The sequence below is a fragment of the Cyprinodon tularosa genome, unplaced genomic scaffold (assembly GCF_016077235.1).
Source record: "Cyprinodon tularosa strain WSP-4 unplaced genomic scaffold, ASM1607723v1 ctg1584, whole genome shotgun sequence".
Classification (NCBI taxonomy): domain Eukaryota; kingdom Metazoa; phylum Chordata; class Actinopteri; order Cyprinodontiformes; family Cyprinodontidae; genus Cyprinodon; species Cyprinodon tularosa.
This window is the reverse complement of record NW_024038421.1, coordinates 28,736-52,195: the sequence shown is the minus strand read 5'-3', so window position 1 is coordinate 52,195 and position 23,460 is coordinate 28,736. Positions and strand designations below refer to the sequence as shown.

At 54.2% G+C, this 23,460-nt stretch overlaps 1 protein-coding gene across 4 annotated transcripts in view; it reads left to right on the top strand.

Moving 5' to 3' along the window:
- LOC119780279 (calcium/calmodulin-dependent protein kinase type II delta 1 chain-like) overlaps positions 1-23,460 on the top strand; it is a 66,583-nt gene that overhangs the window by 23,941 nt on the left and 19,182 nt on the right. For 2 of the 4 annotated variants that reach the window (XM_038280266.1, XM_038280269.1), the window contains exons 3-13: positions 4,418-4,477; positions 8,242-8,296; positions 8,536-8,601; positions 12,600-12,672; positions 17,459-17,561; positions 17,887-17,970; positions 18,301-18,395; positions 18,475-18,597; positions 18,678-18,761; positions 19,058-19,100; positions 22,633-22,670. In XM_038280266.1, the coding sequence (XP_038136194.1) occupies positions 4,418-4,477; positions 8,242-8,296; positions 8,536-8,601; positions 12,600-12,672; positions 17,459-17,561; positions 17,887-17,970; positions 18,301-18,395; positions 18,475-18,597; positions 18,678-18,761; positions 19,058-19,100; positions 22,633-22,670 (824 nt within the window). Of the gene's footprint in view, positions 1-4,417; positions 4,478-8,241; positions 8,297-8,535; positions 8,602-12,599; positions 12,673-17,458; positions 17,562-17,886; positions 17,971-18,300; positions 18,396-18,474; positions 18,598-18,677; positions 18,762-19,057; positions 19,101-22,629; positions 22,671-23,460 lie in introns of all 4 variants that reach the window. The other 2 variants (XM_038280267.1, XM_038280265.1) reach the window with 1 other exon arrangement.

Sequence of the window (23,460 nt, the reverse complement as noted above, 5' to 3'; positions counted from 1 at the left end):
TGCTCTGATGATGCTCTGATGATGCCGTGATGATGCCGTGATGATGCGGTGATGATGCCGTGATGATGCGGTGATGATGCTCTGCTGATGCTCTGATGATGCTCTGATGATGCCGTGATGATGCCGTGATGATGCCGTGATGATGGCGTGATGATGCCGTGATGATGCGGTGATGATGCCGTGATGATGCGGTGATGATGCCGTGATGATGCCGTGATGATGCGGTGATGATGCCGTGATGATGCTGTGATGATGCTCTGATGATGCTGTGATGATGCTCTGATGATGCTGTGATGATGCCGTGATGATGCGGTGATGATGCGGTGATGATGCCGTGATGATGCTCTGATGATGCCGTGATGATGCTGTGATGATGCTCTGATGATGCTGTGATGATGCGGTGATGATGCCGTGATGATGCCGTGATGATGCGGTGATGATGCCGTGATGATGCTGTGATGATGCTGTGATGATGCCGTGATGATGCGGTGATGATGCCGTGATGATGCGGTGATGATGCCGTGATGATGCTGTGATGATGCTGTGATGATGCTCTGATGATGCCGTGATGATGCCGTGATGATGCGGTGATGATGCGGTGATGATGCGGTGATGATGCCGTGATGATGCTGTGATGATGCCGTGATGATGCCGTGATGATGCGGTGATGATGCGGTGATGATGCGGTGATGATGCCGTGATGATGCTGTGATGATGCTGTGATGATGCCGTGATGATGCGGTGATGATGCCGTGATGATGCCGTGATGATGCCGTGATGATGCCGTGATGATGCTGTGATGATGCCGTGATGATGCGGTGATGATGCGGTGATGATGCTGTGATGATGCTCTGATGATGCCGTGATGATGCCGTGATGATGCTGTGATGATGCTGTGATGATGCTCTGATGATGCCGTGATGATGCCGTGATGATGCTGTGATGATGCCGTGATGATGCGGTGATGATGCGGTGATGATGCTGTGATGATGCTCTGATGATGCCGTGATGATGCCGTGATGATGCCGTGATGATGCTGTGATGATGCTCTGATGATGCCGTGATGATGCCGTGATGATGCGGTGATGATGCCGTGATGATGCTGTGATGATGCTGTGATGATGCCGTGATGATGCGGTGATGATGCGGTGATGATGCCGTGATGATGCTCTGATGATGCCGTGATGATGCGGTGATGATGCGGTGATTATCTTGTACATCATGGCCAGAAGCTTCGTTTGTTTCCCATTGTGCTCCTCATAATTCAGACCTAAATCATTATTTTTAAATGAATGATAGCATCCACAGCAGGGCCTCACAGTGAACCTCAGGACGGATCTAGCTGCTCCAGCTCTGCTGAGCTGTTGTCCTGTTTAGCCCCAGCCTTTGTGTGGAAGGTTGCTGGTTCACTCCTATTTGCATGAGCCTGGCATTAGCTTCACTGATTTGAATAACCAGGTTGGGGGGGGGGGGGGGGGCAAAGCGTGTGGTCTACTGCTGCGATCCGGGATGGAAAAGGAAATCTGTGGTGAAACAGTTTGTCTCCATTTGCTCCCTAATGATGAGCATCAGCCTTCCTGTCTGTTAGGCCACGCCCACTGCAGCCCAGCCTCACTGAGACTTGGTTCACTGGCAGCAGCTGAAAACCAGACGGAATAAGGAGCGAGGGAGACGAGACGGGCCTCCGTGTTACGATGTTCTTAACCCAGAAACGTCCATTAGCTGGAAGTCACTGACTGGATGACCTCAGATTTCCTTGGAGGCGGAACCTGGAATGATCCTCGGAAATTCCCTCTGCTTTTATTTTACAATATTTCTTCAACCCCTTTTTTTTTTTTTTTTTTTGCAAGTGTTAATACGAGAATTTAACCCATGGGGGGGTGGCGGCCTAGTGGTTAGAGCATAGGGCAGAGGTCACGGTTTAGGGACCTGGGTCCGGATCCAGACCCGGACCCACCTGCTGGCTAATCTGGACCCAAACTGATTTAAAACATTTATAAATTACCGCATGTTGTCCGAAGACAGAGTCTAAACGTCACTTGCTCCGCTTCTCCTGTTGCCCTGAAATCCCCCATCCTCCATCACCCCCCCGCAGCGCTGGGGGCGGTTCCTGGGAATCAGGAAATTCTCTATAAACCAAACTGAACGATTGTTGTTCTCTACTTCAAAAACCACTTTACATTTTAAAATGCTTGCCACTCTGGGTCCCTGAGCAAGACCTTTAACCCCACACTGCTCTCCAGGCGCCGCACAATGGCAGCCCACTGCTCCTCAAGGGGAGGGGTTAAATGCAGAGTTAATTTCATTGCTCTGTACTGGTGACGATGGAATGACAATAAAACGCTGGAAAATACGTCTTCATAAGGAGGAGGTGTTAGCCACATTAGCAGTTTATCATTTCCTGATCTCTGAAACAGTAACATACGGGTAGCATGGAGGGCTAATGTTAGCATGGGGATAGCATGATGGGCTAATGTTAGCATGGGAATAGCAAGGAGGGCTAATATTAGAATGGGGATGGCATGGACGGCTAATGTTAGCATGGGAATGGCATGAAGGGCTAATGTTAGCATGGGGATAGCATGATGGGCTAATGTTAGCATGGGAATAGCATGAAGGGCTAATGTTAGCATGGGATAGCATGATGGGCTAATGTTAGCATGGGAATAGCATGAAGGGCTAATGTTAGCATGGGGATAGCATGATGGGCTAATGTTAGCATGGGGATAGCATGATGGGCTAATGTTAGCATTGATATAACATTGTGGGCTAATGTTACCTTAGGGAGGTAAGGAAGGCTTATGTTAGCATGGGATAGTATAGTGGGCTAAAGTTAGCATTGGGATAGCATGGTGGGCTAATGTTAGCATTGGGATAGCATGGTGGGCTAATGTTAGCTTTGGGATAGCATGGTGGGCTTATGTTTGCTTGGGGATAGCATGATCAGCTAATGTTAGCATGAGGATAGCATGGTGGGCTAATGTTAGCATGGAGATAGTATAGAGGGCTGGCTAATGCTAGCTTAGAGATAGCATGGTGGTTAAATGTTAGCATGGGTATAGCAAAGCAGACAGGCTAATGTTAGCATTGGGAAAGCAAGGAGGGCTAATGTTAGCATTGATATAGCATTGTGGGCTAATGTTAGCATGAGGATAGCATGGTGGGCTAATGTTAGCATGGAGATAGTATAGAGGGCTGGCTAATGCTAGCTTAGAGATAGCATGGTGGTTAAATGTTAGCATGGGTATAGCAAAGCAGACAGGCTAATGTTAGCATTGGGATAGCAAGGAGGGCTAATGTTAGCATTGATATAGCATTGTGGGCTAATGTTAGCATGAGGATAGCATGGTGGGCTAATGTTGGCAGCCTTCCAGGATTGCTGCCAGTCCAGGACAGCAGCGGACCCTCTGGGCCCTTTGACCTCCGACCTCCATCAGCTCAGATGCTGTAATCAGAACAGAAACGGATTTAGTCTGAGGAGATGAAGACCTCTGGAGGTCTCCATGGTGTGAGCTCCATCCTGCTTCTCTATCTATTCCTGAAGCAAGCAGCTGGGGGGGGGGGTGCAGGAAGTAGACGTCTCCAGCTCCATGGTGGCTCCACAGCTGAAGTGACCTGCTGAATCTGGCCCACAGCATGATGCATCAGGGCTTTGCCCGCCTTCAGGGCAGCAATAATCTCTGGGAAGAAAAGGGATCGGGGGGGGGGGGGTTATTATGGGATGGCTCAGCAGCTGCTTCCTGTCTGCTCTGATACAGAATAAACGCTCTTAATTTTTAACAGCATAAACATTTATTCTCTGGTTGGGACCAAAATGTCTGCTTCCTTCTTATTTAGCAGCAGATAAACTCTATAGAAATGTTATGATCAGGGCTGATGATGGGTTCAGGTTCATCCAGACGTGTCGGACTCTGTGCACAGAGACGGAACCGCAGTCATTCAGCTGCACCCCCCACCCCCCCGCAGTGACTCCGGCATCAGCTGCCCTGAGAAAGACGCCTGCAGAGCTGCTAAAACAGTTTGACACCTTCTGAGGGGGGGGGGGGGGGGGGGGGGGGGGTCCTCTTCCTGTTGACACTGCAGCAGCCTGAACCAAACCAGCGGATGGAGGAACTTCAGGAGCCTCTGGACCCAAAGGGCCTCAGCTTTGGCCCCTGCACAGGCTTTTATTTTGAAAGGTCGGACTACTTCTTCTGTGACAGTTGGTTTAGCTCCATCAGATGGATCCTGGTTCTGCTCTGAATGGCGGGCTGGTTCTGTTGGGTTTAAACGGACCCGGCTGGTTCTGCTAGGAGGACGACCTGTCCCTCCAGGGGTCTGATGGGGTGGGAGGAGTCTGACGGGGTGGGAGGAGTCTGACGGGGTGGGAGGAGTCTCAGGATGTTGTCATTAACACTTCCTGTGTTTGTGTCCTCAGATCACCAGAAGCTGGAGCGCGAGGCGCGGATCTGCCGCCTGCTCAAACACGCCAACATCGGTAGATATGACCGCCCATCCACACTGTTCATTTATTCTATTCACTTTATTTCTATGCTCCAATTCACATCCTATCATCTCAGGACACTTTCTAGATCCAGATCAGTCAGATCATTTAGCCACTGACTCTACAGGATGAATAGGTAGATATAGGAGATATAGAATCTGCAGCAATAGAGGAGAGGAACCAGAACCAGGCTCGGTGTGAGCGGCCATCTGCTGAGGCCCACTGGGGTTCAAGGAGACAGAAGCAGAGGCTTCATGAGGCTGTGCTGTGTGGCTCCGCCCCCCAGCGCCGTCCTGTCCTTCCTCCATTTCCAGCAGACTGGAGCATCTGGCCGCTCTGCACGCTCCCCCATCATCAGATGATGCAACGCTGTTTCTACTTCAGATCTTTGCATTTTCAGGAAAGCTCAGTGTTGCGCAGAAATCCAACATGGCCGCCCATGTTTGATGAGAGGCGTCTGATTGGATCAGAATGAGACCTTCTGCTCAACATGCTGAGAAAACAGGATGATTACAGCTTTAATCTGGCATTATTACAGCTTTAATCTGGCATTATTACAGCTTTAATCTGCCATTATTACAGCTTTAATCTGCCATTATTGCAGCTTTAATCTGCCATTATTACAGCTTTAATCTGCCATTATTGCAGCTTTAATCTGGCATTATTACAGCTTTAATCTGCCATTATTACAGCTTTAATCTGCCATTATTGCAGCTTGAATCTGGCATTATTGCAGCTTTAATCTGCCATTATTACAGCTTTAATCTAGTATTATTACAGCTTTAATCTGCCATTATTACAGCTTTAATCTGCCATTATTACAGTTTGAATCTGCCATTATTACAGCTTTAATCTGCCATTATTACAGCTTTAATCTGCCATTATTACAGCTTTAATCTGGCATTATTGCAGCTTGAATCTGGCATTATTGCAGCTCTAATCTGGCATTATTACAGCTTTAATCTGCCATTATTACAGCTTTAATCTGCCATTATTACAGCTTTAATCTGCCATTATTACAGCTTTAATCTGGCATTATTGCAGCTTGAATCTGGCATTATTGCAGCTCTAATCTGGCATTATTGCAGCTTTAATCTGGCATTATTACAGCTTTAATCTAGTATTATTACAGCTTTAATCTGCCATTATTACAGCTTTAATCTGCCATTATTACAGTTTGAATCTGCCATTATTACAGCTTTAATCTGCCATTATTACAGCTTTAATCTGCCATTATTACAGCTTTAATCTGGCATTATTGCAGCTTGAATCTGGCATTATTGCAGCTCTAATCTGGCATTATTACAGCTTTAATCTGGCATTATTACAGCTTGAATCTGGCATTATTGCAGCTCTAATCTGGCATTATTACAGCTTTAATCTGGCATTATTACAGCTTTAATCTGGCATTATTACAGCTTTAATCTGCCATTATTGCAGCTTTAATCTGCCATTATTACAGCTTTAATCTGCCATTATTGCAGCTTTAATCTGCCATTATTACAGCTTTAATCTGCCATTATTACAGCTTTAATCTGCCATTATTGCAGCTTGAATCTGGCATTATTGCAGCTTTAATCTGGCATTATTACAGCTTTAATCTAGTATTATTACAGCTTTAATCTGCCATTATTACAGCTTTAATCTGCCATTATTACAGTTTGAATCTGCCATTATTACAGCTTTAATCTGCCATTATTACAGCTTTAATCTGCCATTATTACAGCTTTAATCTGGCATTATTGCAGCTTTAATCTGGCATTATTGCAGCTTGAATCTGGCATTATTGCAGCTCTAATCTGGCATTATTACAGCTTTAATCTGGCATTATTACAGCTTTAATCTGGCATTATTACAGCTTTAATCTGGCATTATTACAGCTTTAATCTGCCATTATTACAGCTTTAATCTGCCCTTATTGCAGCTTTAATCTGGCAATATTACAGCTTTAATCTGCCATTATTACAGCTTTAATCTGCCATTATTACAGCTTTAATCTGGCATTATTACAGCTTTAATCTGCCATTATTACAGCTTTAATCTGGCATTATTACAGCTTTAATCTGGCATTATTACAGCTTTAATCTGGCATTATTACAGCTTTAATCTGGCATTATTACAGCTTTAATCTGGCATTATTACAGCTTTAATCTGGCAATATTACAGCTTTAATCTGCCATTATTGCAGCTTTAATCTGCCATTATTACAGCTTTAATCTGGCATTATTACAGCTTTAATCTGCCATTATTACAGCTTTAATCTGGCATTATTACAGCTTTAATCTGCCATTATTGCAGCTTTAATCTGCCATTATTACAGCTTTAATCTGCCATTATTACAGCTTTAATCTGCCATTATTACAGCTTTAATCTGGCATTATTACAGCTTTGATCTGGCATTATTACAGCTTTAATCTGGTATTATTACAGCTTTAATCTGGCATTATTACAGCTTTAATCTGGCATTATTACAGCTTTAATCTGGCATTATTACAGCTTTAATCTGGCATTATTACAGCTTTAATCTGGCAATATTACAGCTTTAATCTGGCATTATTACAGCTTTAATCTGGTATTATTGCAGCTTTAATCTGGCATTATTACAGCTTTAATCTGGCAATATTACAGCTTTAATCTGGCATTATTACAGCTTTAATCTGCCATTATTACAGCTTTAATCTGGCATTATTACAGCTTTGATCTGGCATTATTACAGCTTTAATCTGGTATTATTACAGCTTTAATCTGGCATTATTACAGCTTTAATCTGGCATTATTACAGCTTTAATCTGGCATTATTACAGCTTTAATCTGGCATTATTACAGCTTTAATCTGGCAATATTACAGCTTTAATCTGGCATTATTACAGCTTTAATCTGGTATTATTACAGCTTTAATCTGGCATTATTACAGCTTTAATCTGGCATTATTACAGCTTTAATCTGGCATTATTACAGCTTTAATCTGGCATTATTACAGCTTTAATCTGGCAATATTACAGCTTTAATCTGGCATTATTACAGCTTTAATCTGGTATTATTACAGCTTTAATCTGGCATTATTACAGCTTTAATCTGGCATTATTACAGCTTTAATCTGGCATTATTACAGCTTTAATCTGGCATTATTACAGCTTTAATCTGGCAATATTACAGCTTTAATCTGGCATTATTACAGCTTTAATCTGGCAATATTACAGCTTTAATCTGGCATTATTACAGCTTTAATCTGGCATTATTACAGCTTTAATCTGGCATTATTACAGCTTTAATCTGGCATTATTACAGCTTTAATCTGGCATTATTACAGCTTTAATCTGGCATTATTACAGCTTTAATCTGGCAATATTACAGCTTTAATCTGGCATTATTACAGCTTTAATCTGGCATTATTACAGCTTTAATCTGGCATTATTACAGCTTTAATCTGGTATTACTGTAATTCCAGAATGTTTCAATTATACAACTCTATTGTGGAATAGATTTAAACTCCTGTTGCGACTTTATTCTCTTAATATTTGGACTTTATTCTCATGCTTAAATCTTGTAACAAAGAATAAACACTAATTTTAATCCTCAGTCGCATTCTGGAACACTTTCTATGTTTTTAAGTTTAATGCCATGAAAGGACGCCGTCCTCCGCCGGCGGCGGAGAGCGGGACGCCGTCCTCCGTCGCTGAAGCAGAGCGGGACGCCGTCCTCCGTCGCTGACGCTGTCGTCTGGTCCTCTCACTCGTCTCTCTCTGTCTCCCTCACAGTGCGGCTCCATGAAAGCATATCAGAGGAAGGATTCCACTACCTGGTCTTTGACCTGTAAGTCCCGCTGGTTTCACTGGTTTCACTGGTCAGGATGAATACCTTGGTGTTCACCTGGAACCCAGACTGGATGGCAGAAGATGCTGCAGAACTTCTATCAACATCTGGATGAAGGAACATCCAGAGCTACATTTATAGATCAGTGGGATCAGTGAAGAAGTTCTACCTGCAGGTTCTTTTTCTTCTGGTTCTGCTCTCTGCTGGACTCCAACGTCTCCATGTCCTCCTGTCCTCAGGGTTACTGGAGGGGAGCTGTTTGAGGACATCGTGGCCCGAGAGTTCTACAGCGAAGCTGATGCCAGGTCAGAATCACCCCCCACCCCCCCACCCCCCACGCCCCCCCCAACACAACCGCTAACCAACCCCCCCCCCCCAGCAGAACCCTCTGCCTAAGTTGTTGAAATTGAGAACAGTAGTGACTCTATTTTCATGTTTTAGTGTTCTGTTCTTTCTGCCGTATCCGGCGTAGATCTGTAGAATCAGAATGCAGCCATTGAAGGTGGCGTAGATCTGTAGAATCAGAATGCAGCCGTTGAAGGTGGCGTAGATCTGTAGAATCAGAATGCAGCCGTTGAAGGTGGCGTAGATCTGTAGAATCAGAATGCAGCCGTTGAAGGTGGCGTAGATCTGTAGAATCAGAATGCAGCCGTTGAAGCCGGCGTAGATCTGTAGGATCAGAATGCAGCCGTTGAAGGTGGCGTAGATCTGTAGAATCAGAATGCAGCCGTTGAAGGTGGCGTAGATCTGTAGAATCAGAATGCAGCCGTTGAAGGTGGCGTAGATCTGTAGAATCAGAATGCAGCCGTTGAAGCCGGCGTAGATCTGTAGGATCAGAATGCAGCCATTGAAGGTGGCGTAGATCTGTAGAATCAGAATGCAGCCATTGAAGGTGGCGTAGATCTGTAGGATCAGAATGCAGCCGTTGAAGCCGGCGTAGATCTGTAGGATCAGAATGCAGCCGTTGAAGCCGGCTTAGATCTGTAGAATCAGAATGCAGCCATTGAAGGTGGCGTAGATCTGTAGAATCAGAATGCAGCCGTTGAAGCCGGCGTAGATCTGTAGGATCAGAATGCAGCCGTTGAAGGTGGCGTAGATCTGTAGAATCAGAATGCAGCCGTTGAAGGTGGCGTAGATCTGTAGAATCAGAATGCAGCCGTTGAAGCCGGCGTAGATCTGTAGGATCAGAATGCAGCCGTTGAAGCCGGCGTAGATCTGTAGAATCAGAATGCAGCCATTGAAGGTGGCGTACATCTGTAGAATCAGAATGCAGCCGTTGAAGCCGGCGTAGATCTGTAGGATCAGAATGCAGCCGTTGAAGGTGGCGTAGATCTGTAGAATCAGAATGCAGCCGTTGAAGGTGGCGTAGATCTGTAGAATCAGAATGCAGCCGTTGAAGCCGGCGTAGATCTGTAGGATCGGAATGCAGCCGTTGAAGCCGGCGTAGATCTGTAGAATCAGAATGCAGCCGTTGAAGGTGGCGTAGATCTGTAGAATCAGAATGCAGCCGTTGAAGGTGGCATAGATATGTGGAATCAGAATGCAGCCGTTGAAGCCGGCGTAGATCTGTAGGATCAGAATGCAGCCGTTGAAGCCGGCGTAGATCTGTAGAATCAGAATGCAGCCATTGAAGGTGGCGTAGATCTGTAGAATCAGAATGCAGCCGTTGAAGCCGGCGTAGATCTGTAGGATCGGAATGCAGCCGTTGAAGCCGGCGTAGATCTGTAGAATCAGAATGCAGCCGTTGAAGGTGGCGTAGATCTGTAGAATCAGAATGCAGCCGTTGAAGGTGGCATAGATATGTGGAATCAGAATGCAGCCGTTGAAGCCGGCGTAGATCTGTAGGATCAGAATGCAGCCGTTGAAGGTGGCGTAGATCTGTAGAATCAGAATGCAGCCGTTGAAGCCGGCGTAGATCTGTAGGATCAGAATGCAGCCGTTGAAGGTGGCGTAGATCTGTAGAATCAGAATGCAGCCGTTGAAGCCGGCTTAGATCTGTAGAATCAGAATGCAGCCATTGAAGGTGGCGTAGATCTGTAGAATCAGAATGCAGCCGTTGAAGCCGGCGTAGATCTGTAGGATCAGAATGCAGCCGTTGAAGCCGGCGTAGATCTGTAGAATCAGAATGCAGCCGTTGAAGCCGGCGTAGATCTGTAGGATCAGAATGCAGCCGTTGAAGCCGGCGTAGATCTGTAGAATCAGAATGCAGCCGTTGAAGCCGGCGTAGATCTGTAGAATCAGAATGCAGCCGTTGAAGGTGGCGTAGATCTGTAGAATCAGAATGCAGCCGTTGAAGCCGGCGTAGATCTGTAGGATCAGAATGCAGCCGTTGAAGCCGGCGTAGATCTGTAGAATCAGAATGCAGCCGTTGAAGCCGGCGTAGATCTGTAGGATCAGAATGCAGCCGTTGAAGCCGGCGTAGATCTGTAGAATGAGAATGCAGCCGTTGAAGCCGGCGTAGATCTGTAGAATCAGAATGCAGCCGTTGAAGCCGGCGTAGATCTGTAGAATCAGAATGCAGCCGTTGAAGCCGGCGTAGATCTGTAGAATCAGAATGCAGCCGTTGAAGCCGGCGTAGATCTGTAGAATCAGAATGCAGCCGTTGAAGCCGGCGTAGATCTGTAGAATCAGAATGCAGCCGTTGAAGCCGGCGTAGATCTGTAGGATCAGAATGCAGCCGTTGAAGCCGGCGTAGATCTGTAGGATCAGAATGCAGCCGTTGAAGCCGGCGTAGATCTGTAGAATCAGAATGCAGCCGTTGAAGGTGGCGTAGATCTGTAGAATCAGAATGCAGCCGTTGAAGCCGGCGTAGATCTGTAGAATCAGAATGCAGCCGTTGAAGGTGGCGTAGATCTGTAGAATCAGAATGCAGCCGTTGAAGCCGGCGTAGATCTGTAGAATCAGAATGCAGCCGTTGAAGCCGGCGTAGATCTGTAGAATCAGAATGCAGCCGTTGAAGCCGGCGTAGATCTGTAGGATCAGAATGCAGCCGTTGAAGCCGGCGTAGATCTGTAGAATCAGAATGCAGCCGTTGAAGCCGGCGTAGATCTGTAGAATCAGAATGCAGCCGTTGAAGCCGGCGTAGATCTGTAGAATCAGAATGCAGCCGTTGAAGCCGGCGTAGATCTGTAGAATCAGAATGCAGCCGTTGAAGCCGGCGTAGATCTGTAGAATCAGAATGCAGCCGTTGAAGCCGGCGTAGATCTGTAGAATCAGAATGCAGCCGTTGAAGCCGGCGTAGATCTGTAGAATCAGAATGCAGCCGTTGAAGCCGGCGTAGATCTGTAGAATCAGAATGCAGCCGTTGAAGCCGGCGTAGATCTGTAGGATCAGAATGCAGCCGTTGAAGCCGGCGTAGATCTGTAGGATCAGAATGCAGCCGTTGAAGCCGGCGTAGATCTGTAGAATCAGAATGCAGCCGTTGAAGCCGGCGTAGATCTGTAGAATCAGAATGCAGCCGTTGAAGGTGGCGTAGATCTGTAGAATCAGAATGCAGCCGTTGAAGCCGGCGTAGATCTGTAGGATCAGAATGCAGCCGTTGAAGGTGGCGTAGATCTGTAGAATCAGAATGCAGCCGTTGAAGCCGGCGTAGATCTGTAGGATCAGAATGCAGCCGTTGAAGGTGGCGTAGATCTGTAGAATCAGAATGCAGCCGTTGAAGCCGGCGTAGATCTGTAGAATCAGAATGCAGCGGTTGAAGGTGGCGTAGATCTGTAGAATCAGAATGCAGCAGTTGAGGCCGGTAGCGTAGATCTGTAGAATCAGAATGCAGCCGTTGAAGGTGGCGTAGATCTGTAGAATCAGAATGCAGCCGTTGAAGCCGGCGTAGATCTGTAGGATCAGAATGCAGCCGTTGAAGCCGGCGTAGATCTGTAGAATCAGAATGCAGCCGTTGAAGCCGGCGTAGATCTGTAGAATCAGAATGCAGCCGTTGAAGCCGGCGTAGATCTGTAGAATCAGAATGCAGCCGTTGAAGCCGGCGTAGATCTGTAGGATCAGAATGCAGCCGTTGAAGCCGGCGTAGATCTGTGGAATCAGAATGCAGCCGTTGAAGCCGGCATAGATCTGTAGAATCAGAATGCAGCCGTTGAAGCCGGCGTAGATCTGTAGGATCAGAATGCAGCCGTTGAGGCCAGCATAGATCTGTAGAATCAGAATGCAGGCGTTAAAGCCGGCATAGATCTGTAGAATCAGAATGCAGCCGTTGAAGCCGGCGTAGATCTGTAGAATCAGAATGCAGCCGTTGAAGGTTTCAGAAGGAGAGCCTGTCATTAATGTGTCGCCACCTGGTGTTTGTCTGCAGTCACTGCATCCAGCAGATCCTGGAGGCCGTGCTCCACTGCCACCAGATGGGCGTGGTTCACCGCGACCTGAAGGTAGGTGAAGACCTGATGGAATCGACCAATCAGAGCCTCTCTCTGCTCTCGTCGTCTCATTTGGCAGCCAAATGGTTTCAGCTCCCAACAATAACCAGCTTCCTGTGATCTGATTGGCTGTTGCCAGGCAACTGCTTGTTGAAAGCAGCAGACAAACAAATGAGCTGCTGTCCTGATTCCCCAGGCTGCCTGTTCTGTCCTGGAGACACAGGCGGCCATCTTTGCTTCCTCACATCAGCAGAATGAATGTGATTTATGGCGAAGGGACAGAAACAGGCGCAGCAGCGCTGATAAACCGAACAGCTAAAGTTACGCTGAGCAAACACCCCCCTCTGGTGGCCAAATGAAGAACTGCTGTCAGCTCAGACCTGGGTCCCAGAGACGGTTCTGTCAGGATCTAGATGCATAGATTGGCCTCCTTAGTGTTCATGGAGGGACGTACATTCTGCCACCTGTCCCTGGGACCGGGGGGGGGGGGCACCGGCTGTTCATTAACCCGTCCCGGTCAGCTGATCCAGAAACCGTCGATGGAGCAACCTTTGCCCTCAGGAGATAAAGCGGATCTAATCTGTTTGTTTCTATAGATCTCAGTCCAGATGTTTGCAGATAAACTTAAATTGCCGTCCTGACAGGATCCGATAGAACCAGGTCAGAACCAGAACCTTCAGCCCCAACTCCTGCTCATCTTCCTGGTTCTGTTTGTTCCACATCAAACAGATGGATCTCTGTGGGCTTTATGAGGCACTGGCTCTGATCCGGCCTCTGATCCGGGCTCAGAACCGGGCTCAGAACCGGGCTCTGATCCGGCCTCTGATCCGGCCTCTGATCCGGGCTCAGAACCGGGCTCTGAACCGGGCTCAGAACCGGGCTCTGAACCGGGCTCAGAACCGGGCTCAGAACCGGGCTCTGATCCGGCCTCTGATCCGGCCTCTGATCCGGGCTCAGAACCGGGCTCAGAACCGGGCTCAGAACCGGGCTCAGAACCGGGCTCTGAACCGGGCTCAGAACCGGGCTCTGATCTGGCCTCTGAACCGGGCTCAGAACCGGGCTCAGAACCGGGCTCAGAACCGGGCTCAGAACCGGGCTCTGAACCGGGCTCAGAACCGGGCTCTGATCTGGCCTCTGAACCGGGCTCTGAACCGGGCTCAGAACCGGGCTCAGAACCGGGCTCAGAACCGGGCTCAGAACCGGGCTCAGAACCGGGCTCTGATCCGGCCTCTGAACCGGGCTCTGATCTGGCCTCTGAACCGGGCTCAGAACCGGGCTCTGATCTGGCCTCTGAACCGGGCTCTGAACCGGGCTCAGAACCGGGCTCTGATCCGGCCTCTGAACCGGGCTCTGATCTGGCCTCTGAACCGGGCTCAGAACCGGGCTCTGATCTGGCCTCTGAACCGGGCTCTGAACCGGGCTCAGAACCGGGCTCAGAACCGGGCTCAGAACCGGGCTCAGAACCGGGCTCAGAACCGGGCTCAGAACCGGGCTCTGAACCGGGCTCTGATCCGGCCTCTGAACCGGGCTCAGAACCGGGCTCAGAACCGGGCTCTGAACCGGGCTCAGAACCGGGCTCAGAACCGGGCTCAGAACCGGGCTCAGAACCGGGCTCTGATCTGGCCTCTGAACCGGGCTCTGAACCGGGCTCTGAACCGGGCTCTGAACCGGGCTCAGAACCGGGCTCTGATCCGGGCTCAGAACCGGGCTCTGAACCGGGCTCAGAACCGGGCTCAGAACCGGGCTCTGAACCGGGCTCTGATCCGGCCTCTGAACCGGGCTCAGAACCGGGCTCTGATCCGGGCTCAGAACCGGGCTCTGATCCGGGCTCAGAACCGGGCTCTGAACCGGGCTCTGAACCGAGCTCAGAACCGGGCTCTGAACCGGGCTCTGAACCGGGCTCTGATCCGGCCTCTGATCCGGCCTCTGAACCGGGCTCTGAACCGGGCTCTGAACCGAGCTCAGAACCGGGCTCTGAACCGAGCTCAGAACCGGGCTCAGAACCGGGCTCAGAACCGGGCTCTGAACCGGGCTCTGATCCGGCCTCTGAACCGGGCTCAGAACCGGGCTCTGATCCGGGCTCAGAACCGGGCTCTGATCCGGGCTCAGAACCGGGCTCTGAACCGGGCTCTGAACCGAGCTCTGAACCGGGCTCTGAACCGAGCTCTGAACCGGGCTCTGATCCGGGCTCAGAACCGGGCTCAGAACCGGGCTCTGAACCGGGCTCTGAACCGGGCTCTGAACCGGGCTCTGAACCGGGCTCTGATCCGGCCTCTGAACCGGGCTCTGAACCGGGCTCTGATCCGGGCTCTGAACCGGGCTCAGAACCGGGCTCTGATCCGGGCTCTGAACCGGGCTCTGAACCGGGCTCAGAACCGGGCTCAGAACCGGGCTCTGATCCGAGCTCTGAACCGGGCTCAGAACCGGGCTCTGATCCGGCCTCTGAACCGGGCTCTGATCCGGGCTCTGAACCGGGCTCAGAACCGGGCTCTGATCCGGCCTCTGAACCGGGCTCTGATCCGGGCTCTGAACCGGGCTCTGATCCGGCCTCTGAATCGGGCTCTGATCCGGCCTCTGAACCGGGCTCTGATCCGGGCTCTGAACCGGGCTCAGAACCGGGCTCTGATCCGGGCTCAGAACCGGGCTCTGATCCGGCCTCTGAACCGGGCTCTGATCCGGGCTCTGAACCGGGCTCTGAACCGGCCTCTGAATCGGGCTCTGATCCGGCCTCTGAACCGGGCTCTGATCCGGGCTCTGATCCGGGCTCTGATCCGGCCTCTGAATCGGGCTCTGATCCGGCCTCTGAACCGGGCTCTGATCCGGGCTCTGAACCGGGCTCAGAACCGGGCTCTGATCCGGCCTCTGAACCGGGCTCTGATCCGGGCTCTGAACCGGGCTCAGAACCGGGCTCTGATCCGGGCTCTGAACCGGGCTCTGATCCGGGCTCTGAACCGGGCTCTGATCCGGCCTCTGAACCGGGCTCAGAACCGGGCTCTGATCCGGGCTCTGATCCGGCCTCTGAATCGGGCTCTGATCCGGCCTCTGAACCGGGCTCTGATCCGGCCTCTGAACCGGGCTCTGATCCGGGCTCTGAACCGGGCTCTGAACCGGGCTCTGATCCGGCCTCTGAACCGGGCTCTGATCCGGGCTCTGAACCGGGCTCTGATCCGGGCTCTGAACCGGGCTCAGAACCGGGCTCTGAACCGGGCTCTGAACCGGGCTCAGAACCGGCCTCTGAATCGGGCTCTGAACCGGGCTCTGAATCGGGCCCAGAACCGGGCTCTGAACCGGGCTCTGAACCGGGCTCTGAATCGGGCTCAGAACCGGCCTCTGAATCGGGCTCAGAACCGGCCTCTGAATCGGGCTCAGAACCGGGCTCAGAACCGGGCTCTGAACCGGGCTCTGATCCGGGCTCTGAACCGGGCTCAGAACCGGGCTCTGAACCGGCCTCAGAACCGGGCTCTGAACCGGCCTCAGAACCGGGCTCTGAACCGGCCTCTGAATCGGGCTCTGAACCGGCCTCTGAACCGGCCTCAGAACCGGGCTCTGAACCGGCCTCTGAATCGGGCTCTGAACCGGCCTCTGAACCGGCCTCAGAACCGGCCTCTGAATCGGGCTCTGAACCGGGCTGTGAACCGGGCTGTGAACCGGCCTCAGAACCGGGCTCTGAACCGGCCTCTGAATCGGGCTCTGAACCGGGCTCTGAACCGGCCTCTGAATCGGGCTCTGAACCGGGCTCTGAATCGGGCTCTGAACCGGCCTCTGAACCGAGCTCAGAACCGGCCTCTGAATCGGGCTCTGAACCGGGCTGTGAACCGGGCTGTGAACCGAGCTCAGAACCGGCCTCTGAACCGGGCTCTGAACCGGCCTCAGAACCGGGCTCTGAACCGAGCTCTGAACCGGGCTGTGAACCGGGCTCTGATCCGGGCTCAGAACCGGCCTCTGAACCGGGCTGATCATTTAGCTTCTGCTGGTTTGGGGGAATGAGCAGAACCATGGAGGCAGCTGCTGATGGTTTGTACCGGGCCCTGTACCGGGCCCTGGTTCTGCCATAGGGTTCTGCTCTCCAACAGAGCAGACACGGCGGTGTAGGGCTGATGCTGTGGGCTGCTTTTAACCTGCTTCCACAGCCTCTGCTGGTCGGGAACAGATTGTCCACCTGAGCAGCAGCTCTGCAGCTCCTCCAGACCTGCTCCTCCTCCAGCTGCTCTACCAAACGCTCAGAATTTGGACTGGGATGGATCCTCAGCCTTCATCTGACCAATTAGTGGAGTCATGATAGTCAGCACCCCCACCCCCCCCACCCTGACCCTGAGGGGTCTGCTTGGTAGGGCAGAGCCAATCAGCTTCCAGAATCTCAGACCCGCCCTTGTAAGAGCTCTCCTTGCAAAGCATTGTGGGAATGTTGTTGTAGCGGCAAAATTACAAATATGGCGCATGTACGGTGCGGGGAGGCGAAGTCACGTGACCAACAGGGAGCGAAAAGCAGTGATCAACTGTCTGAACGGTCTGTTAACTGAGTTCACTAGAACGTCTCCACTCGATATAGTTATGGAGGGATTAGGGATTAGCGGTGAGGGGTTAGGGGATAGGGATTAGGGGTTAGGGGTGAGGGGTTAGGGGATAGGGATTAGGGGTTAGGGGTGAGGGGTTAGGGGATAGGGATTAGGGGTTAGGGGTGAGGGGTTAGGAGTGAGGGATTAGGGGTTAGGATGGACAGTCGGACCCTGTCCCGGTCTGCGTCTCCTCCTGGTTCCTTTTGCTCCAATGATTAGACATGTTTCGGTTTCTCCTCCAGCCGGAGAACCTGCTGCTGGCCAGCAAGCTGAAGGGGGCGGCGGTCAAACTGGCGGACTTCGGCCTGGCCATCGAGGTCCAGGGGGACCAGCAGGCCTGGTTCGGTGAGTACTGCATGCTTCCGCTCCGTTAGAACCTGGTTCGGTCCGACAGAGCTGCTCTGTCACAGGGATCTGGTTCTGGATGGAACCGGTTCTGGCTCTGTTCCCCGTTTACCATCAGCTGGATTCCTTCTGGCCGCTTCAGAACTAGGTGTCCTGCTCATGACCCGGTTCTTAGAACCGTCCTGGTTCTGAGTAGAAACAACACCAGAGTTCTGCTCAGAACCGGCTGGGTTCCGGGCCAGTCCAACCTGCGGGCTAGTGGAGCCCGGCCCTAAGAGGAATGGTTGATGGCGGCCCGGTTTAACCCTGGTGTTTGTGGTTTCAGGTTTTGCCGGGACGCCGGGGTACCTGTCTCCAGAGGTCCTGAGGAAGGACCCGTACGGGAAGCCGGTGGACATGTGGGCCTGTGGTGAGCCGTCCTCCATGTTGATCCCATTCAGGGTCCATCAGTTTTAACAGAATGAAACTAGAATCAGAGAAACGCTTCCAGATGTTGGACATACTGACGGTTCTGGTAGGACCTACTGACGGTTCTGGTAGGACCTACTGATGGTTCTGGTAGGACCTTCTGACGGTTCTGGTTCCATCTGCTTCATAAAGACCAGCTGAACATCTGGATCAGTGGAACCAGATGTTCTGTTGCTCTGATCATCTGTCGTAAATGTTCCTGCTGATGTCATGTCTGAAAACGCTCGGTCTGGCCCAGTTCTGTGACCCGGGTGTTCTGGTTCTGTTCCAGGGGTGATCCTCTACATCCTGCTGGTGGGCTACCCTCCGTTCTGGGACGAGGACCAGCACCGCCTCTACCAGCAGATAAAAGCCGGAGCCTATGACGTGAGCCGCGCTGCCGTAGAACCCCGAGCTCCGGGTCAGAACCGGATCCGTTCTGCTAACCGTGTCCGTGTCCCTGCAGTTCCCGTCCCCAGAGTGGGACACGGTGACGGCCGAGGCCAAAGACCTCATCAACAAGATGCTGACCATCAACCCGGCCAAGAGGGTCACAGCCGCCGACGCCCTCAAACACCCCTGGATCTGTGTACGTCTCTGAGCCGCCTGCAGCCCTCTGACCCCTTCCTGAGAGTCACCTTTGACCTTCTGCTGTCTCTGTATCCATAGCAACGCTCCACAGTGGCCGCCATGGTCCACAGGCAGGAGACAGTGGAGTGCCTGAAGAAGTTCAATGCCAGGAGGAAGCTGAAGGTAGGTGTTCTGCTTCTACCGTTCCAACCGGTTCTAACTGGTTCTAACTGGTTCCAATCAGATCTAACCGGTTCCAACTGGTTCCAGTCGGATCTAACCGGTTCTAACTGGTTCCAGTCGGATCTAACCGGTTCTAACTGGTTCCAATCGGATCTAACCGGTTCTAACTGGTTCCAATCGGATCTAACCGGTTTTAACTGGTTCCAGTCGGATCTAACCAGTTCTAACTGGTTCCAACCAGTTCTAACTGGTTCCAGTCAGATCTAACCGGTTCTAACTGGTTCTCCTCTCTGCAGGGAGCCATCCTGACCACCATGCTCGCCACTCGGAACTTCTCAGGTAACTCTTCCTCTATAGATCCCCCTCACTGCCTCATGTCGGGGTCTCAGTGGCCTTTGGTTCCTGCTGACTTGGACCGGAGCTCCAGGTCCAAACCCTGAGGGACCGGTCCAGCAGAACTCTGATGTTCTCAGCAGTGACTCTTTTCTTCTTCTTCCCTCCTCTCTTGTTCTTCTGCTCCAACCCGGAAGGTGAGAGTCTAGTTCTCCTTCTGGGTCCGGTTTGGTTCTGGCCCATTATCCGGTCCATTGGAGTAACTGCATAGAGCTCCTGAGTGGCTCGCTGGGTGTTCAGAGGTCAAAGGTCAGCCTGCTCATCTACCTGGTTGCTCTCAGATGGTTCCACTGCTCTCATCTGAAGCACGGCTGTTAAGCTAGTTAGCATTTCGGGTAACACAAGCTAAAAGGTTGACTGACATTTCTGGAACCACTTTGACCCCCCCGCTCTAAATCAGTTCACATTCTGCCGCCATCATGGAGGACCACAACCACAGACTAAAGCCACGACCAGGAGCCGGACACACAGGCCCGTCTCCTGGAGGCCCCGTCCCCTGGAGGCCCGTCTCCTGGAGGCCCCGTCCCCTGGAGGCCCCGTCCCGTCTCCTGGAGGCCCCATCCCCTGGAGGCCCCGTCCCCTGGAGGCCCCGTCCCGTCTCCTGGAGGCCCCTTCCCCTGGAGGCCCCGTCCCCTGGAGGCCCCGTCCCCTGGAGGCCCCGTCCCCTGGAGGCCCCGTCTCCTGGAGGCCCCGTCTCCTGGAGGCCCCGTCCCCTGGAGGCCCCGTCCCCTGGAGGCCCCGTCCCCTGGAGGCCCCGTCTCCTGGAGGCCCCGTCCCCTGGAGGCCCCGTCCCCTGGAGGCCCCGTCTCCTGGAGGCCCCGTCCCCTGGAGGCCCCGTCCCCTGGAGGCCCCGTCCCCTGGAGGCCCCGTCCCCTGGAGGCCCCGTCTTCTGGAGGCCCCGTCTCCTGGAGGCCCCGTCTCCTGGAGGCCCCGTCTTCTGGAGGCCCCGTCTTCTGGAGGCCCCGTCCCCTGGAGGCCCCGTCTCCTGGAGGCCCCGTCCCCTGGAGGCCCCGTCTCCTGGAGGCCCCGTCCCCTGGAGGCCCCGTCTCCTGGAGGCCCCGTCTCCTGGAGGCCCCGTCCCCTGGAGGCCTGTCTCCTGGAGGCCCCGTCTCCTGGAGGCCCCGTCTCCTGGAGGCCCCGTCTCCTGGAGGCCCCGTCCCCTGGAGGCCCCGTCTCCTGGAGGCCCCGTCTCCTGGAGGCCCCGTCCCCTGGAGGCCCCGTCTCCTGGAGGCCCCGTCTCCTGGAGGCCCCGTCTCCTGGAGGCCCCGTCCCCTGGAGGCCCCGTCTCCTGGAGGCCCCGTCCCCTGGAGGCCCCGTCTCCTGGAGGCCCCGTCTCCTGGAGGCCCCGTCTTCTGGAGGCCCCGTCTCCTGGAGGCCCCGTCCCCTGGAGGCCCCGTCTCCTGGAGGCCCCGTCCCCTGGAGGCCCCGTCTCCTGGAGGCCCCGTCCCCTGGAGGCCCCGTCTCCTGGAGGCCCCGTCTCCTGGAGGCCCCGTCCCCTGGAGGCCCGTCTCCTGGAGGCCCCGTCCCCTGGAGGCCCCGTCCCGTCTCCTGGAGGCCCCATCCCCTGGAGGCCCCGTCCCGTCCCCTGGAGGCCCCGTCCCCTGGAGGCCCCGTCTTCTGGAGGCCCCGTCCCCTGGAGGCCCCGTCCCCTGGAGGCCCCGTCCCCTGGAGGCCCCGTCTTCTGGAGGCCCCGTCTCCTGGAGGCCCCGTCTCCTGGAGGCCCCGTCCCGTCCCCTGGAGGCCCCGTCCCCTGGAGGCCCCGTCCCCTGGAGGCCCCGTCTTCTGGAGGCCCCGTCTGCTGGAGGCCCCGTCCCCTGGAGGCCCCGTCCCCTGGAGGCCCCGTCCCCTGGAGGCCCCGTCCCCTGGAGGCCCCGTCCCCTGGAGGCCCCGTCTTCTGGAGGCCCCGTCTTCTGGAGGCCCCGTCCCGTCCCCTGGAGGCCCCGTCCCCTGGAGGCCCCGTCCCCTGGAGGCCCCGTCCCCTGGAGGCCCCGTCTTCTGGAGGCCCCGTCCCCTGGAGGCCCCGTCCCCTGGAGGCCCCGTCCCCTGGAGGCCCCGTCTCCTGGAGGCCCCGTCCCGTCCCCTGGAGGCCCCGTCCCCTGGAGGCCCCGTCCCCTGGAGGCCCCGTCCCCTGGAGGCCCCGTCCCCTGGAGGCCCCGTCTTCTGGAGGCCCCGTCCCCTGGAGGCCCCGTCCCCTGGAGGCCCCGTCCCCTGGAGGCCCCGTCCCCTGGAGGCCCCGTCTTCTGGAGGCCCCGTCTCCTGGAGGCCCCGTCCCCTGGAGGCCCCGTCCCCTGGAGGCCCCGTCCCCTGGAGGCCCCGTCCCCTGGAGGCCCCGTCTTCTGGAGGCCCCGTCCCGTCCCCTGGAGGCCCCGTCCACTGGAGGCCGCGTCTCCTGGAGGCCCCGTCTCCTGGAGGCCCCGTCTTCTGGAGGCCCCGTCTCCTGGAGGCCCCGTCCCCTGGAGGCCCCGTCTCCTGGAGGCCCCGTCCCCTGGAGGCCCCGTCTCCTGGAGGCCCCGTCCCCTGGAGGCCCCGTCCCCTGGAGGCCCCGTCTCCTGGAGGCCCCGTCCCCTGGAGGCCCCGTCCCCTGGAGGCCCCGTCCCCTGGAGGCCCCGTCTCCTGGAGGCCCCGTCTCCTGGAGGCCCCGTCCCCTGGAGGCCCCGTCCCCTGGAGGCCCCGTCCCCTGGAGGCCCCGTCTCCTGGAGGCCCCGTCTCCTGGAGGCCCCGTCCCCTGGAGGCCCCGTCCCCTGGAGGCCCCGTCTCCTGGAGGCCCCGTCTCCTGGAGGCCCCGTCCCCTGGAGGCCCCGTCCCCTGGAGGCCCCGTCCCCTGGAGGCCCCGTCCCCTGGAGGCCCCGTCCCCTGGAGGCCCCGTCCCCTGGAGGCCCCGTCTCCTGGAGGCCCCGTCCCCTGGAGGCCCCGTCCCCTGGAGGCCCCGTCTCCTGGAGGCCCCGTCCCCTGGAGGCCCCGTCTCCTGGAGGCCCCGTCTCCTGGAGGCCCCGTCCCCTGGAGGCCCCGTCCCCTGGAGGCCCCGTCCCCTGGAGGCCCCGTCCCCTGGAGGCCCCGTCTCCTGGAGGCCCCGTCCCCTGGAGGCCCCGTCCCCTGGAGGCCCCGTCCCCTGGAGGCCCCGTCCCCTGGAGGCCCCGTCTCCTGGAGGCCCCGTCCCCTGGAGGCCCCGTCCCCTGGAGGCCCCGTCTCCTGGAGGCCCCGTCCCCTGGAGGCCCCGTCTCCTGGAGGCCCCGTCTCCTGGAGGCCCCGTCCCCTGGAGGCCCCGTCCCCTGGAGGCCCCGTCTCCTGGATTGGCTGATGAAGGTGATGAGGAGCTGCGGGCTGACCTTTGACCTCTGGTCCCTCCAAAGCCCCTCCCCCCAAGGCTTCCAGTAATTGATTGGATCGGATCAGAACCTGGTTCTGACCCGTCTGGGTTCTTGTTAAACTCGCTGCTGCTAATTTTGTCTCATTGTTGTTTGTTTGTTTTTTGCAGTAGCCAGGGGCCTGATGAACAAAAAGACAGACGGCGTCAAAGTAAGGCTCCGCCCCCTGTCTCCTTGCCCCTCCCCTGTCTTGTAGCCCCTCCCCTATCCGTGGCTCCACCCTTTGTTTCTAAGCCCCTCCCCCTGTCTCAAACTGCTATTTTTCCTCAAACATTCTGGTGAAACGGATCAAACCAGGGCTTTGCGCTTCCCTCACTGCTCACCAGAGGCTCCGCCTCCACGCTCTGAGTGAAGGAGCAGCTGCCGCCAGAACCAGGGGATGAGGTTCTGCTCCGCGTCCCATCCTGGTTGTTCTGATCCTGAAGCTTTCTGGTTGTTTCTCTGTGGCTGCAAAGGTTCTGCTGGGTTCATGCTGGTGTCCCTCAGCAATAGGTGGAGGCAGGGCATCCGGGTCTGCCAGATCCAAACCTCTGATATCTTTCTGTTTGGGTTCCTTTACCCAAGTAGGTACCAGTAGAACCTGGATCGGGTCTCAGGCTTTATTTTCCAGTTTTGGTTCCATTGTCTTTTCTCTCTTTATTCAAATTCAATTCTATTCAGTTTATTTCTATAGCTCCAATTCACATCATGTCATCTCAGGTCACTTTATAGATCCAGATCAACCAGATCATCCAGTCAGATTGATTCAAAGTTTTCTATCTAAGGAAAACCAGCTGCTTGCATTGACTCATTGACTCAAATACAATCCCTCACACTAAGCATGCTTGTAGCGACAGTGGAGAGGAAAAACTCCCTTTGAACAGGAAGAAACCTCCAGCAGAACCAGGCTCAGTGTGAGCGGCCATCTGCTGAGGCCCACTGGGGTTCAAGGAGACAGAAGC